Raw genomic sequence first — 16,818 nt, forward strand, 5'->3', positions numbered from 1 at the left:
AGCCTTCCACACGGAACCACAGATGACGTCTGAAACTAAGATATTTATTTCATTTCCACTTCCCATTGAATAACAGATCATTACTCTTTATCCGCTTGCGGACAAGACCGTCAGCTACGAAAATTATTGTGCATTCTGAAGAACTTTGCAGTGCTAAGCACTCTAACACATTCATCGAACTTCGAAGAAGACGGCGGAGGCGAAAATAAGCTGGTTAAGCAAAGCTACTTATGGCTTTTTCTAATCTGCAATCGATGTTCAAGTTAGCTCAGAGACCTACGCATGTAATCAGTGGAAGACAAGGTGAAGAATTTGAGCTCAAAACAAACGCAAAAGATGCCTTGTTGATCGTAAGCAACTGCACAGATTGCTATGCACGGTTACAAGAAAAAGCTGCTAAGTTACTCATTGAGAAATGTGACAATTTGGTGCTAGACGTAAACTGCACGCTGATATCAGGTGTACTGGAACTTCTGTCCTGCAAGAAAATTGTTTTGAATTTTCTTGAATGTGGTCAGGTTAGGAATACTTGTAACTCTGGTGTACAAATCTTGTTTTGGTAAAATTTCCGCACAGCCCCATACTATTGTAAAACAAATCTGTTTTCCCAATGGCAATCTATTGTTTTTGTCATTGTTTTCTCAATCCAATAACTGAATGCATAATGTAGTATGGGGCTGTGCGGAAATTTTACCCAAAATAATGTTACAAAAGTAACTGCTTAGTCATGTAACTTAGTCAAATGAAAAACTCTGCATCTGAATCAAATGCCTATTCTGTCAAAATATCCTTCTACAACAAGTCGTCAAACATGAAGCTTCTTTCAGTTAGAAAATTTGAACACAAGATTAGAAAGTTACTTCCAAATCATCTTGAGCCACAAACATTTGTCCCTATAAAGGACAGAGGATCCCCAACTCCAAAATTAATCTCACTTAAATTTTTCAAGCTACTCAAGTTAGTTATTAAAAATACCAAATGTTTTGTTTCTGACAGATTCCAACTATCATGGCAGATAGTACATCAGATCTGTCAATAAATCTGCTGATGCATTCCCAGTTTGAATCTCTGTATCTTCATGGCAATTCAAGTAATATTGAGATCTGTGTTGGTGAAGACACCTCAACGAAATATCCAGTGTCTTTTCCAACAGATGTCCCATCACATTTTCAATTTGTTGCATCATGGGAGAAAGAAGAGGAAGTTTGGAAGCTTGTTTGCGAAAAGGTTGTGAGGGATGGTGTGTTCCCAACCACAGAACGTAAAATGAAGGAAGCTCAAGAAAGAAAAGCAAGAGACCTAGAGAAATTGGCAACAGCCCTTTCTGATATTGTCAGGATAACCCCAAAAGAACAGCTGCAGAAAGACAAAGGAAGCCCAGGTACTGCAGCTGGGGCTGAAAATAAATAACTTTTTAAACAAGATCTAAGCAAAGCTTGTTATCAACCATGGCAAATTTCCCTTGTCAGTAGGGTTTAGGAGGAAAGCTGGTGATTTTTTTGTGTTGGCAATGGCTTGTTAAATAGTTTGTTTATTTCTCTCTTAGTCTATAAACATTATTAGATGTCTGAAATAAATGTTATAAAGAATCCCCTGTCTAAATATTGCAACTGATTCAACTCTAAACCAAAATAGAGCATTTCAAAGAGTGTATACAAGGGTGTATAAGGTGATGACTGTTTTGGGAATATTTTCAGTGGATGATAACACTCTTGCATTTCTTTCACTACTCTCTACAAAGTTGTTTCCCTATGATTTTGATGACCTCCCTGTGTAACTCAGCAGTGTTTCCTTGGCAAGGGTCAAACGTAAAGCCTAACATGGGTAGAGGCACTTGCCAAAGATACTCTATCAGTCCAAGAATTATTAAATAAAGGGATTTTTTCCTCAGAATATCAAATACATTTGCAATTAAAACAGTGATAGGGATAAAGAATAGCACAGTAAGTAGGGAAAATTAGTTTAATACCAAATTTCCCATGCTAAAACTATGAAAAACATGCAGAGAAATGATATTTAGATTTGGGAGTGAACACAGGCCAAGCTGTTACTTCAGGACCTGGAACCACCATCAAAACAAGAAAAAGATAATGAGGGCTTGGCTTGAATCTTTATTCCTAGACTTTAAACTTTCTTTAAAAGCAGCTCAGATACAGAACAGAAAAAGTCAATGTACTGTGCTTTTGGGAGCTTCCTGAAATTCCCTTGATATTTAGAAAAGTAAAATCAATTATAGCCCTGCTAATTAATGACATTTTCTTTCTGTGTTGTATTTACTTGCATTTTAACCGCAATACTGTGGCATTTTTGTGAGGATTACATTCCTGCATCCATTTCAAGTTTTTCTTTCATTGGCTTACTACATTGGTTTACCATGTAACATTTTCCTGTGATACCAATACATAGTTTGAGCACTAGTAATGAGAAGAGACAAAATTGTTTATTCAGGTTGTAGTTTTGAATTTAATCAACACATTCTCTTAGCTATTTTTCTAGGAGATTAAGGCTCAGATCTATGATCAAAGTAGCATTAACACCAATTTCTTTTTACTTTGTGTTCTTGAAAAAGTTTCTGCTTCTTTCAGTGAATTGGTAATTTGATAAATGCTTGTTTTAATCATCAATGTATTTGGTCTGAACACAGGTCCCCCAGAAGCAAAACCTACATCAGACAAACCCACTGGAAAGCCAAGCCCAGGTGGAAGAGACCATCATAACATTAAGAATGAGGATGACAAGAAAGAGTTCTTTGACTCTCCAGAAGAGCTGGAGCAAAAGATTGATCTTCTTGTAAAATGGGTCAGGGAGAGTAAACACTGTGTTATGTTCACAGGTGCAGGAATCAGCACAAGTACAGGTATCCCTGATTTTCGAAGTGGCATGAACACTGTTCTCAAGACAGGCCCTGGTTTATGGGAGATACAAGCTAAAGGTGTTGCTCGCCAGCCAGGTAAAGTAACTCCCATGTTAAAGGCAATACCTTCACCTTCCCACATGGCCATTGTGAAACTCCATAAGGAAGGGTTGGTTAAACTCACTGTCAGCCAAAATGTTGATGGTCTCCACTTGCGCAGTGGCATTCCCAGCGATGAACTTGCTGAACTTCATGGAAATACCAACCTAGAAAAGTGTACTACTTGTGGTGCAAAATATTTGAGAGACTTTGACACACGAACTGCCAGGAAAGTGCATGACCACCTGACTGGAAGGTCCTGTGATAATATCAAGTGCTGTGGACTTTTAGTAGACTCCATTATAAACTTTGGAGAGAGTCTGCCTGATGATGACCTGATAAAGTCATACCAAGAGGCTGAAAAGTCAGACTTAATGATTGTGCTTGGGTCCAGCCTTCAGGTTTATCCAGCAGCAGACATTCCAGCCACTGTCATTCGCAGGAAACAGAAACTGGTGATCTGCAATTTGCAGAAGACACCACTCAGTTCACAGAGTTCCCTTCAAATACACAGCCAGATCAATACAGTAATGAGGGGGCTGATGGAGAGACTTGGCTTGGAGATTCCACCCTTCAGGGTTCAGCGTCGCTTTGCTGTTGAGACAAGTCAGGATGAAATGTTGATTCAAGGCCTTGACATACAATGTAACACTCCATATTCTTTCTTAAAGCAAGTATCTTTGCGTGTGTCGCAGGAGATTGAAGGCACAAAGAAAATTATTGATGAAAAAATCCTTTCTAAGGAGCCTCTGGAAATGTGTTTCAGGCAAAGCCTAAGTATCTCAGAAACTACTCCATTGATTGCAGAGCTAGAGTTTGGTTTCCAGGGTCACTATGGTGAACCAAGCATGTCCTTTACTCATTCTGTTACAAGCTTTGGGAAGGTTTTGTTTCATGCAGAATACAATTTAAGTAAAGGGGAGTGGTCACTGAAAAAAGAATGAAAACGCTCTAAAACCACAGATACACATAATACATTGTACTTGTATTTGTGCTTGAAGATTTCTGTTTTGCTTACCTGTAGAATGTCATTTCTATTTGAAAGTAAATTTAGCAATGGACATGATAAAAATTTTTTTAAGTAACTTTCAAGGGTGTTGGAAAGTATGCAGATTCTGTTATGAATTAATATCCTGTGCTAAAAATCTATACCACCATGTCAATTAGAGTTTTTATCATTTTTTTCTCTTGAAGAAAAGGCTTTTTGAATGATATCAGCTCCAATCATTATTGGTCTTAAGGACAATACTATGTTTACAGAAGTATACTGTATTGTCTGAAGTGTATCAGGTTACCAGTTCTTAAGCTCACTGACAGTTTGTAAAGCTCTGACAACTTTAATATTGTATTATAAAAAAGATATATATCAGTGGGCATATTTCCATATTTGTAATAAAAATCTATGCATTTTAAGCATTTACCTTTGAATATGATTATCAGTAATACAAATTTGGGCTAAAGTCTATTTTATATTTTTTCATATATTGCAAGGTGTAACATCCCCATCTAACACTCATAATCTGTCCCACCTACCCTCCACCACAGGCTCAATTATCCTTACCCCTCTACCCTGGTATTTGCCCGTGGCTCTACAAGGATAGGATTTTCCAAAAATCCAAAACTAATTGATAAAGATTTTTTGAAAACTTTTGAAGTTGTCAAGAACTCAACTGTTATTGGCACTTTTTCGTTTTGTTTAGTTTTGCATTTTTTATTATGTACCAAAAGCGTTGAATAATTAAGAAATCTGGTTTGACGACTATGATGTTTTATCCCAACTCTTATTGTTGGAAGAGACTGGTACCCAGGTGTTCGCTCCAGTCTTAGATTGTAGTCGATAAGCTGCGAAACTCCCTAATATTTCATAGTCGTAGCATAGAAATACAACTTAAAATTACGAAATCCTTTTCAACGAAGTACAAGATCATCATAAGGTAAGTTGTTCTTTTGTTCACATCATTTTCTGTCATAGAAATCGAACTAATTGCGAGATCTGTTACTCCTACGTCTGTACAGCTTTGTTTCTCTTGGTCCCTGGTAACCATCGTTACAACTTTTATAATGCAACACTAACTTACTTTCATGGAGAACTCTAATACACATAAAGAATATTTTCAAGAAATTACACCTGAAACATATTATTTCTGTGATGCATTTGGTGAGATCGATGGTTTCGACGTAAGAATTCTGGTGGCTTCGAATTCAAAACATACTCGGTCTTGTACGTAATATCATGGTAACTCAACGTCTAGATTAGAGAATATAAACATTCTTGTGACACAAATATCAAATATTAGTTAAGTTTAATTGAAACCGAAATTAAATTTTTGCTGTGTGGGTTGTATAAACAACTAAGCATCTAATTTTGTCACAGGCTTTCGCTATTCGGCTGGCGATCTCTCCTTTTCTCAATGTCGGTTGAGTCCAGTTCTATACGAAAATGTATAAAAGTTCTTTTCGGGTTACTTTTTTTAAAATGGGAAACAGATGCAATATTTTAGTCAGGCCGGGAGCTTCGCAGATAACACAAAATTGGTGGGAAGTCCTGGGACAATAATACTAATACCTAATAATACTTAAAACCTGTTTCGTCAGACAGATTTTAAAATGGTTACTCTGTAGGAGTTGCTTAGCTAAGCTAATAAAATGAAAATACAGATGAGAAATCAATTGAACTCTGTGTACTACGATTGTTAGTTGGGTAAGGCATGGAAAAAGTTTGGAGACAGGGTGTTAACAATAACATAATGATGATGTCATGGGCAACCTTCCTCATTACCCAAATCTCAAGATCCCTGCATGGAGTGGTTTGTAATTAGTGGTTCGCAATGATTTGTTTAATTCTGTTAAAATTGCAACTTAATATTTAGCTTCTTTCTTTTTTCATCAGCTCTGTCCATGGCAGCAAATTTCACATCAAAATCCAATTCAAAAGCATCTGGATCACACATGGAAGCAATGTTTGCCCAAGCTCAGAAAACCCAGGCAGCTCTTCAAGAAGACTACAAGAATGCCCCTATGACCACACCTAGGAAAGCTGGCTCAAAAGTTCCACAAGCAAGACATGGGAAGGCATCAGGCTTGAAACCATCTTATGGGTCTGCTGCTCCCAAACCAAGATCAAATACAATATCAAGTGAGTTTGAGAAGAAGGAGTATTTTGATGAAGAGGATGTGCTGTCAGAAAAGATTCAGGTTCTGGCTCAATGGATTCGTGAGAGTCGATACTGTATTGTCTTCACAGGAGCTGGTATCAGCACAAGCACTGGTATTCCTGATTTTAGGAGTGGTGTGAACACAGTTCTAACCACTGGCCCTGGGGTGTGGGAGCGCAAGGCTCATGGCATCAAGTTACCCTCCCAGCAAAAAAAAGTACAAAATGTGTTAAAAGCTGTGCCATCACCATCACATATGGCAATAGTTAAGCTTGTGAGGGAAGGCCTAGTAAAGTTTGTGGTCAGCCAAAATACTGATGGCCTGCACAGACGCTCAGGCCTTGATCCCAAGTGCCTTGCTGAGTTGCATGGTAATACAAACATGGAACATTGTTTAAAGTGTGGGTCAAAGTTTATGCGTGACTATAGAACCCGCACAGCCAAAGCTGTACATGACCATTTGACAGGCCATACCTGTGATGACCCCAAATGCCGTGGCCCCCTGGTGGACTCCATAATAAACTTTAATGAAGATCTGCCAGAGGATGAACTAGACAGTGCATTTGAAAATGCAAAGCTTGCAGATCTGTGCATAGTTCTGGGTTCAAGCCTTAGGGTTTACCCGGCTGCGGACATACCAGGGGACATGATCAAAAGAGGAGCTAAAGTGGTGATTGTGAACCTCCAGAAAACACCTTTCAACAAAAGATGTGCTTTGGAAGTTCACGCTACCATTGACATTGTTTTACTCAAACTTTTGAAAGAATTTGGCCTTGAAGTGCCACAGTTTCAGCTCAAACGATGCTTCCAAGTTGATGTCAGGAATGACTCACTGTTGATTCAGGGACTGGATCCAGCCACAAAAACACCCTACTCATTTTTAAAACAAGTGAAAGTAGAGATTCCTCCTCTAAAAAAAGATATAGAGTTGATGAAGGAGCCCTTTGAGGTCAAGTTCCCAAGGCAAGTAGTCCTGTCAAAGGAGAATCCAATGCCCATAAGCCTTACACTTAGCTTTCAGGGCCATTATAGGGAACCTGAATTAAGAATTGAAAAGAATATTGAGGAAGTTGGACCAACTATGTTCTTGCTTACTTTTGATGTCACAACAGTTGAGTGGGAAATGGAGGTCTTGGAGGAATAATGAGACATGACTATACAAGGTGGAACATTGTTCATTTACAGCAATGGAAGGCTGAACATGAACATATTAATATGTAGAGTTTTGAGGAAGCCATGAATTGTCTCTTTTCGTCAATTTATGTTACATTTAAAATTATTTTAGAAAACATTTTAAGTAATTGAAATGCCAAAAACATGTTTTACATTTTTCATTTTCCACAATGGGAACTTGTAAGCCTGCATGCTCTCATTGGTTCTAGTACCATGAGAAGTGAAGCTGCTAAAGTTGTTAGTTGTGCCACAGGGCTTATGAGAACCTGCTTGTATGTCTACTTAAGAGACAGGGGGTAACAAGTTAACATTTGGTCAGTTTTGAAGCTGCTACACTGCATTTTTCTTTTTCAAGAAAATCATTCAAATTCTCCAAAGAGTCTCCAGGAAATTAAAATTTAAAGCACTATAGAACATTATTGAATAGAAATTGATTATATACCTTTCTTCTGGCCATAGGGTATAATTAAATGTAAGTAAAAATTGTTTTTGTTTTTTTCAAAAAAATGTTCCCTTTAATGATGAAAAGAATGTTGTGCAACACTTCAGAATTCCCTTAACTTCTGATGGCTTCAGTCAATGGAACTGCTGTGGGGATATCAGTAACAGTCATGGGCTTGATCTGTACATCAGACAAAGCTACACTTCACACACCTTTTATGGAGCTAGTACAAAGCCCTGATGGAGGTTCCTTATTTATGTTCCTCAGGATACTGGGACCAGGTTCTACTTAAGTTGGTTTCATATTTCTGTTGAAATATTTCCCCAAAGAGGTAACTAATAAAACTCTTACAGCTCTTGATGGTGTTCTCATGTTATGCATTATTTTAGATGACCAATTAATCTGTGTTTTTTGCCATCCTTAAAAGACACATATCTTTTTATTTTGTGTTTACTTTACAGTCTCTACTGTTATTCAAGCAGTTCAAGTAAGTATTTCCTTTCGTATTTGTTCCATGAGGCTGGTGGAAAGGCATGTACAGTACTAGAAGAACGCTGGCTTTCGGAAGAATGCATGTATACTGTAATGACTTCCCAATTTGTCACCCAGCTTCCTAGTAAAGTTCCTTCCTCTTTTTTAATTAGAGCTTAACCGACTGACGTTCCTGTTCTCTCGATAAAAATCACGCTACTAGCGCCGCAGGACCTGCAGGTCGCGTTACTCAAGGACTCAGACTTTCTCGCATGCAAACAAACGCTAGTGTCGAGATGCTATTAATTACGAATGAATAAAGGGGTAAGTTTCTAAAGAAACTGTGGTGCTGCGTCGGTGGGAGAGTATAGCAGGTAATTTAGTGTTAACAACTTGGTTGAAAACGTAAATTAGCCACCGTAAAGGGTAAAAAAGCTGACGTTTCGAGCGTTAGCCCTTCGTCAGAGCGATTGACGAAGGGCTAACGCTCGAAACGTCAGCTTTTTTACCCTTTACGGTGGCTAATTTACGTTTTCAACCCAGTTGTTAACACTAAATTACCTGCTATTAATTACGGCCTGCTCGTTAGTTATCCTTACCAATCTAGGGTCTGGTCTCTCGAAAGTCTCGGTAGCTAAAACTCCAATCTTTAATGAAGAGAGAACAGCTTCAGAGGCCCGTTAAGTTACCGGGACCTTCGAGAAACGGGCCCAGATGCAAAAACTTAGCCTCTTATCTCGAAGATTGACTAGGATCTAATTTCTCCTCACAATGTCACTCCTGAATCGAACATTAAGGTAATGAGAATAAAGGAAATGATCACCATTTAAAGAAGCTCTTGATTGTTAAACAAATTCTCCTTGTCAGCTCCTTAGTAAATGTAGAGAGAACAGTATGGAGAATATGCATACTGATGTTAGGGTGTAAAGGATTAAAACAATGGTGACTTGAAATTGGTCTCTCTTGTTTACACCTACTACAGGCAGTTAACCTGTTTTAATCCAGAAGCATAAAGCAGCATCTGTTGTGTATTAGGGATCGATATACTACTATAGAGTAATGCGTGAATCAGACCAGGTGCTCTACACAACTGCTTTATTAGAATACCATGGACTAAGTTACATTAAATGATATAGAGGAAGATGTTTATCGTCTTGGCACGAACGTGGGACAAAGAAAAAATCCTGAGTCCCCATGAAGGATCGAACCTCAGACCTTCGGATTCCGCGCTCCGATGTTCTGCCACAACGATGGATAGGCATAACCACGTGACTGCGGTCAAGGGTGTGCAACTGTTATCTGCGAAGCTCCCTACACAACGAAAATTTGATTACGGTTTCGATTGTACTTAACTGATATTTGATATTTGTGTCACAAGAATGTTTATATTCTCTAATGTAAACGTTGAGTTAACATGATATTACATACAAGACCGGGTATGTTTTGAATTCGAAGCTACCAGAATTCTTACGTCGAAACCATCGATCTCAGCAAATTCATCACAGAAATAAAATTTTTCAGGTGTAATTTCTTTAAAAAAATCCTTCGTGTGTATTTGAGATCCACATGAAAGTTAGTTTGTGCTACATTAGAAAAGTTGTAACGATGGTTACCAGAGACCAACAGAAACAAATCTGTACAGTTTCGCGAGCTTTTCCATACACATTGGAGTAACAGATCTCGCAATTCGTTCGATTTTTATGACAGAAAATAATGTAATAATGATGGCCTTGTAATTCTTTGAAGAGGCTTTCGCAAGTTTTAGCTTTGTCTATGACTATAAATAGTGGTGACATAGATACGAACCAAATTAAAACTGCAACGAAACTAATTTTGTTGAATGCTTTTGGCGCAAGCAATTCCTTGAGAGTATCCATCGTTTCAAAACTGTTCTTATTTTCGATTAGATGAAAATCGCTCAATAACTAAGGATGTGGACTTACGGTTACTCGATGTTTCAGGTTAAATTAAAGTTTCTGAATGAGATTACAAATTTAAATATTGGCTGCCAATCTTTTGTTTTTGTACACCATCATTTTCTCGAATACACAGGAGGCTGATATTGGAAACTGAAGCAGAAAAATGAAATGGACAGATATGTTTTGTTTAGGTTATGTCAAATTTTCCCTCCTAATGAATAAGATGCTATGAAATTTCGTTGAAAGACGCGTCAAAGAAACAATTAAGTATGGCGAGAACTTTGGCTGAGACTTCTTCGTCACTACAGAAAGAAATTAAAAACTTAAAAAACTTCGTGCAAGCCAGGGCTTTTCAATGAACCCGAGGTATTCAAGCTTTTCAACATGACAATCGCTCGACTCCTATTTTTCCAAAGAGTCTGTAATACTACATGTTTTCTCTTTTGAGTCGTATGATACCTGCAAACCGTTATTTATCAGTGAGCCTTATCGTGAAACACACTTCTGTACGAAACTAAAATCATGCATTTAAACCCAGCCGTCATACGCTCCTCTATTAGACAATCTTTAAGGGATTTCCATAACTGAAGATTATCCTTGTATTTATTTCCCGAATGAGAACGTTATAACCAAATGTATACCTTGTTCTTCTTGTTAACGGAATGAAACAGCTTTTTGGCAACGCTACATGGTGATCTCAATATGGTTAATCGTCAGTTAATGGTCAAAACTTCAGTTTTTTATACCAACAATCGGCAATAAAGTGGATCAATAACAGCCGTCAAGTCATAAAAATATTCCTCTCTAAGAAATGAAACTGAGACGTGGTATACTATGAATAAACAATCACTACAGTCTAAACACATGGCTCTATCACTCGTTTTTACAGTTTATGGAGAGACGTGGCCTCCATAGAGAGAAAATTCGTTGGACTTAACTTTGGAGCGTAAAACTGGACGGCCGCTAGCGCTCGAGCTGGGCTTCAAACTTAAAGTTCTGACAAAAAGGATGTTTCTGATACCCCGAAAAGTTTCCTCCGACCAACGCACACTTCTTCGGTGATTTTGCAGAAAACAAATTTTTGCTAAAAATTGATTCATTGAAATATTCGAAATAAATTTTATCGTTTATTGAAGCACTGTTGTTCTAAAAAAATAAACCGGTTAGCCCTTAAATGGACCCGATAGATAAATATTTGAATATTTAAATCCACGTAAGTTGTCGGTAAAACTTCTATTATTTAATACCAAATGCATGTATCTTGCTTCAGTTTAAATACAAGAAACAGTATTTGCCGATAACAGATTCTTTCATGAGTGCTTAAGTCGCTTCTACTCCTTTTGGGAACACTTGACGAACTGTCTCAAGGATTTGAAATACTTTGGCCAATATTCGTCTACGAATCTCCTGATTGAAAAACAAGTCACTTTGTATTTATGGCACATAATATAATCTGTAAAGTCGGGTAACTGGAATTAACTTCAGGGTGGAAATCAGTGCAATCAAATCGAGCTGGTTGAGCGGGGTGAAAAACTCAAAAATTGCGAGTTCCGCGAAAGCGCGTCAGTCAACTTTTTTCTGCTTTGATTTGAGAGATGATGCCTCTGGCCATCTTTTTTTTCTCGTTTTCATTCGAATGAAAAGTCATCTCTATTTTTACGGTCAGAATAACTTAAAAGCGCAAAGAAACGAAGCTTAGTGACTAGAGAGGATTGAATGCGAGCTTTGAAAAACTTTACTGACACGTTTCCCAAAAATTTCTGAAAGAAATTGATCTCAAATTAACACGGACAACACTGAGAAATTTGCTGATGCAAGTCTCCACATCCATCGGGTAAAAATGCATTTTCGTTTATCGCGTCACGAACTTACACGTAAATAACGTGCCCATTTGAGAGGAATTTATTTCTTTCTGTGGTGACATAAGAAGTCTCAGCCAAATTTCTCGCTGTACTTAATTGTTTCCTTGACGCGTCTTTCAACGAAATCAGTTCAGAACATCTTATTCATTAGAGAGAGAAAATTTGACATAACCAAAACATCTGTCCATTTCATTTTTCTATTTCAGTTTCCAATACCAGCTTCCTGTGTGGTCGAGAAAATAATGGCGTGCGAAAACAAAATATTGGCAGCCGTAAGTTTGCCAAAAGGTGAAATTGTAGTTTTGTTCATAAACTTTTATTTAAACCTGAACAATCGAGTAACCAGAAGTCCTCAACCTAAGGTATAGAGCGATTTTCATCTAATCGAAAATACAAACAGTATTGAAACGATGGATACTCTCAAGGAATTACTTGTGCCAAAAGCATTCAACAAATATAGCCACTTCGCAATCGTGTCAATTTGGTTCGTGATGGGTGCAACCTTCCTCGGCATTTTTACTGAAGTGGAAAACACCGAACCCAGGTTTGATTTCCGTTGCGGTGGAGCGAAGACTGAAAACATTGATCTCGTCCGTGGAAAATGTTTCCGGCAATACATGAAGCAGTACAACAAATACGGTGTTCCCGTCTATGGCTTCGTGATCATCAATTTCTTCCTTATTGCTGCTGTATATGCTGTGTACTCCCAAATAGTGAAAAATACAGTCAATGAACTGTCGTCAAGCACTGGCAACGGTGACCCTGAGAGGCAGTCGGGCGACCAAGAGAATAAAAAATCAAAGGGAAAACAGCTTTTCATCGCTTACTGTTGCCAACTATCTACGAGACTTGTTTTAGGAGTTCTTTTCATGATCCTTCAAACTCAGTTGCTTTATCCTCTCAAGTTTTCCTATACGTTTGACTGTTATTTACCCTCCAGAACCAATCAGCCAAGGAATTCATCGGACGCCACCCAAAACTCTGCTTTTTACGAATGTAGCAATCAACGATCGGAAAAGAAAACCTTCTGGATGAACGCTATTCTTGTAGTGAATGGAATTTTTGTCGCTGGCATTCTTATTGAAACCATCTACATTTTGTCACGGGCATGCATAGAAAAGAAGTTCATGAAAAACTCAAAGTTTCTTGAAACACATTTAAATCCCAACCATGGAAAATCTCATCAGGAACCTCAAAGGCAAGAAGGAAGAATAGAACAGTTACGAGTGCATGAAAACCGTTCGACCCGAGGCAAGTTGCACCTAAGACCTCAGAGGGAAGATGATGTCGTTCAACCACAACCATACGAGCGAGAACACCGTCCAACCGAAGTCGAGTTACACTCAGAACCTCAAAGACAGGATGATGTTGTTCCACTGCAAAGAGAGCGAGAACACCGTGCGACCCAAATTGAGTCCCACCAAGAACCTCAAAGTCAAGATGACGTTTTCCCACTACAACCACGGGATGAAATCGAGTCGCATCAAGAACCTCAAAAGCCAGATAGAAGGTGCGGACATGATAATGTTCCTCTGACGCAAAGAGAACCAGAACAGCTCCAAAACTCAAATCTTCAACGATTCATTGCGAAAACAAAGGAAATAATTCAAGAGGACACCCAAAACCTTTCTGAGCTCCAATCACCTTTTTTAGGAAACCCAGGCGAGCAAACGGCAGTTAAACATTTGACTTTGGATCAGATTTACACAAATCTTACGGTTATTAATGATAGAGATACGTATGACTTTACTGAAGACAGACAGGAGCAACTCAAAGTTTACCCAAGGTCGCGCAAGGGAGAATCACAACCCAAAGGCTTAGAAGACCTCCTAACGGATAAAAGTAAGAAAGTTTTGGTTGTTGGTCGTCCCGGAATCGGCAAAACATTATGTTGTATTAAACTTCTCAGAGACTGGGCATTTGATGAAGTTTTTATAGCGACATCTAATGCTGAAACGCACTTTGATGCTGCCTTTTTCGTAAAATTCAGAAGATTCAACTCGACCGACGTCCTGAACCTCAAGGAACTATTGATTCAGTCAGAGCATTTTCCCCCAGACCACCTGGATGATAAAGTCTGGAAATACATCCTGCAACACCCTAAACGCGTCCTCATACTTTTTGACGGATTCGATGAATTCAAACATGATGCTAAGATCGTTCAGGCGCCTCCTCCTCGTCCCAGCGTAGAACAGCAAATGCCGCTCCGAATCCTCTATCACTGTCTTGTGCACGGAAAACTCCTCAAAGATGCCTCAATTGTGACCACGACGAGACCTACGGCTTTGCCGAGCATCAGACGCCTTCCATTCGACAAAATCTGCGAGATTTTGGGGTTTTCAACCGAGCAAATTGAAGAATATGTCTACAAATTTACGGGAGACGACAAGCAAGCAGGCGAAACACTATGGCGACACATCAACAGCAACATGAACTTACTTTCGCTCTGTTATGTCCCTGTGAACAGCTTCATCATATGCTCAAGTCTGTTCCAAATATTGCAGTTCGAAAGTTCCGCTGTTGTTACGCTCCCTTCCAAATTAACCAAGATATACAAGATTGCAGTGAAATTGTTTTATTTTAGACACACTAAAGAATTCCACGATACTGATATCACTCGTGAACACTTTGAATCTGATGAATTGTCCTCGGATGTGGAGGAGAAATTCGAGAAACTAGGAAGAGTGGCGTTTGAAGGAATCAAAGAAGGAAAACTGATCCTTGAAGGAAACGAAGTACGCGGAATGGAAGACAACGCGCTTTTTCATCGCTTACCCGACCGTAAAACCAGCGCGCTTAAACTTGAACGCCAATTCTGTTTCATTCATCTGACAATACAAGAGTTTTTCGCTGCGAGGCACTTGGCAAATAGTATGAGTGAAACAGAATTGAGGAACTTTGTTTCCGAGAACATCAAGAACGGCAAATGGCAACTGGTTTTTCAGTTTCTGGCAGGACTAATGGAGGATAAAGTTCACCTACCAAGCGAAATCATCACTGACCTTCTTCCTGTGAAAACTGAAATGAAAGAAAGCGCCGACTCCAACGAACAGTGGACCGAGAATGAAGACAAAATGGTGACCTGCTGGCCGACTGAAGACGAACAAGATTTAGCAGTGACGCTTTTTAAATGTGGTAACGAAAGTGATAAGATAGAGTCGATAGTTCAGAGAAAACTTCAACAAATTAACTTTAATTTTGTAAATTTTATTCGTGGTCACCTCACAGCTGTTGATTGCTCTTCTTTAGTAAATGTAATTAAGAATGTTCAACAAATTTCACATTTAGATTTGAGTCAAAACGATGTTGGTCCATTAGGTAGTTTTGAGATTTGTAAATTGTTAAAATGTAAGGAATCTCAACTACGCTGGTTGAACCTCACAAGAAATCAACTGACAGACGAAGCAGCAAAGTATTTAGCTGAAGCCATCAACAACAACAACTGTCAGCTACACACGTTAGACCTCACAAGAAATAACATCTCACACATTGGAGCACAGCACTTGGCTGACGCCATCAACAACAACAACTGTCAGCTACACACGTTAGACCTCACAGACAATAACATCTCAGACATTGGAGCACAGCACTTGGCTGACGCCATCAACAACAACAACTGTCAGCTACACACGTTAGACCTCACAGACAATAACATCTCACACATTGGAGCACAGCACTTGGCTGACGCCATCAACAACAACAACTGTCAGCTACACACGTTACACCTCTCAGCAAATAACATCTCAGACATTGGAGCACAGTACTTGGCTGAAGCCATCAACAACAACAACTGTCAGCTACACACGTTAAACCTCTCATACAATAACATCTCACACATTGGAGCACAGCACTTGGCTGACGCCATCAACAACAACAACTGTCAGCTACACACGTTAAACCTCTCATACAATAACATCTCAGACGTTGGAGCACAGCACTTGGCTGACGCCATCAACAACAACAACTGTCAGCTACACACGTTAAACCTCTCATACAATAACATCTCACACATTGGAGCACAACACTTGGCTGACGCCATCAACAACAACAACTGTCAGCTACACACGTTAAACCTCTCATACAATAACATCTCACACATTGGAGCACAGCACTTGGCTGACGCCATCAACAACAACAACTGTCAGCTACACACGTTAAACCTCTCATACAATAACATCTCACACATCGGAGCACAGCACTTGGCTGACGCCATCAACAACAACAACTGTCAGCTACACACGTTAAACCTCACAAGAAATAACATCTCAGACGTTGGAGCACAACACTTGGCTGACGCCATCAACAACAACAACTGTCAGCTACACACGTTAAACCTCTCACACAATAACATCTCAGACGTTGGAGCACAACACTTGGCTGACGCCATCAACAACAACAACTGTCAGCTACACACGTTAAACCTCTCAAGAAATAACATCTCAGACATTGGAGCACGACACTTGGCTGACGCCATCAACAACAACAACTGTCAGCTACACACGTTAAACCTCACAAACAATAACATCTCAGACATTGGAGCACGACACTTGGCTGAAGCCATCAACAACAACAACTGTCAGCTACGCACGTTAAACCTCTCACACAATCGACACATAACAAGCAAGCAACACGTACGTAATTTACTAAGCAATAGTCAGTGTAAGCTTATCCTTTAGGCCTCAGCAATTCCAATTAAAAAATGAAAAAATTATTATAACAACTTACTATTCAAAATAACTGTGAGGTAACCAGCTCAGTGACAATTACAAACCAATAAATTAGAAACGTGACTGACAGCAAAGTGAGTGTTAGATGCGCTTGAGGCAGCGAGATTATTTGAACC

The 16,818-nt window shown here is 39.1% G+C and overlaps 3 protein-coding genes across 6 annotated transcripts; all 3 read left to right on the forward strand.

Annotated features, from left to right (window-relative positions):
* The first annotated feature begins 10 nt into the window (after window positions 1–10).
* LOC131774591 (NAD-dependent protein deacetylase sirtuin-7) lies at window positions 11–4,373 on the forward strand. Of its 2 annotated transcripts, none has more exons than XM_059090643.2 (3): window positions 11–303; window positions 997–1,381; window positions 2,645–4,373. In XM_059090643.2, the coding sequence occupies exons 2-3, from the start codon at window positions 1,009–1,011 to the stop codon at window positions 3,895–3,897; spliced, it is 1,626 nt and encodes a 541-aa protein (XP_058946626.2). In that variant the 5' UTR covers window positions 11–303; window positions 997–1,008; the 3' UTR covers window positions 3,898–4,373. The 2 variants fall into 2 exon arrangements, with proteins under 2 accessions (XP_058946626.2, XP_058946625.2); XM_059090642.2 differs by having other exon boundaries at window positions 13–518.
* A 384-nt stretch (window positions 4,374–4,757) lies between these two features.
* On the forward strand, window positions 4,758–8,584 carry LOC131774592 (NAD-dependent protein deacetylase Sirt6). 3 transcript variants are annotated; one of them, XR_009339402.2, is made up of 4 exons: window positions 4,758–4,887; window positions 5,844–7,271; window positions 7,811–8,054; window positions 8,185–8,584. XR_009339402.2 is itself a non-coding variant. In XM_059090644.2 (2 exons), the coding sequence occupies exon 2, from the start codon at window positions 5,852–5,854 to the stop codon at window positions 7,250–7,252; it is 1,401 nt and encodes a 466-aa protein (XP_058946627.2). In that variant the 5' UTR covers window positions 4,758–4,887; window positions 5,844–5,851; the 3' UTR covers window positions 7,253–8,136. The 3 variants fall into 3 exon arrangements, 1 of the variants encoding a protein (XP_058946627.2); XR_009339401.2 differs by having other exon boundaries at window positions 5,844–8,054; XM_059090644.2 differs by lacking the exon at window positions 8,185–8,584 and having other exon boundaries at window positions 5,844–8,136.
* A 3,743-nt stretch (window positions 8,585–12,327) lies between these two features.
* On the forward strand, window positions 12,328–16,775 carry LOC136279791 (protein NLRC3-like). Its single transcript, XM_066164019.1, has one exon. The coding sequence runs from the start codon at window positions 12,386–12,388 to the stop codon at window positions 16,649–16,651; it is 4,266 nt and encodes a 1,421-aa protein (XP_066020116.1). The 5' UTR covers window positions 12,328–12,385; the 3' UTR covers window positions 16,652–16,775.
* Window positions 16,776–16,818: the final 43 nt, after the last annotated feature.

The sequence above is a fragment of the Pocillopora verrucosa genome, chromosome 3, assembly GCF_036669915.1.
Source record: "Pocillopora verrucosa isolate sample1 chromosome 3, ASM3666991v2, whole genome shotgun sequence".
NCBI classification, from domain to species: Eukaryota; Metazoa; Cnidaria; class Anthozoa; order Scleractinia; family Pocilloporidae; genus Pocillopora; species Pocillopora verrucosa.

Bases quoted from the DNA above. Each gene is read 5' to 3' on its own strand.
- LOC136279791 (XM_066164019.1), top strand. From the start codon at position 12,386: ATGGATACTCTCAAGGAATTACTTGTGCCAAAAGCATTCAACAAATAT.
- LOC131774592 (XM_059090644.2), top strand. From the start codon at position 5,852: ATGGCAGCAAATTTCACATCAAAATCCAATTCAAAAGCATCTGGATCA.
- LOC131774591 (XM_059090642.2), top strand. From the start codon at position 231: ATGGCTTTTTCTAATCTGCAATCGATGTTCAAGTTAGCTCAGAGACCT. The intron at 519-996 runs GTTAGGAATACT...TGTTTCTGACAG, and splicing joins ATTTTCTTGAATGTGGTCAG to ATTCCAACTATCATGGCAGA. The intron at 1,382-2,644 runs GTACTGCAGCTG...GTCTGAACACAG, and splicing joins GAAAGACAAAGGAAGCCCAG to GTCCCCCAGAAGCAAAACCT.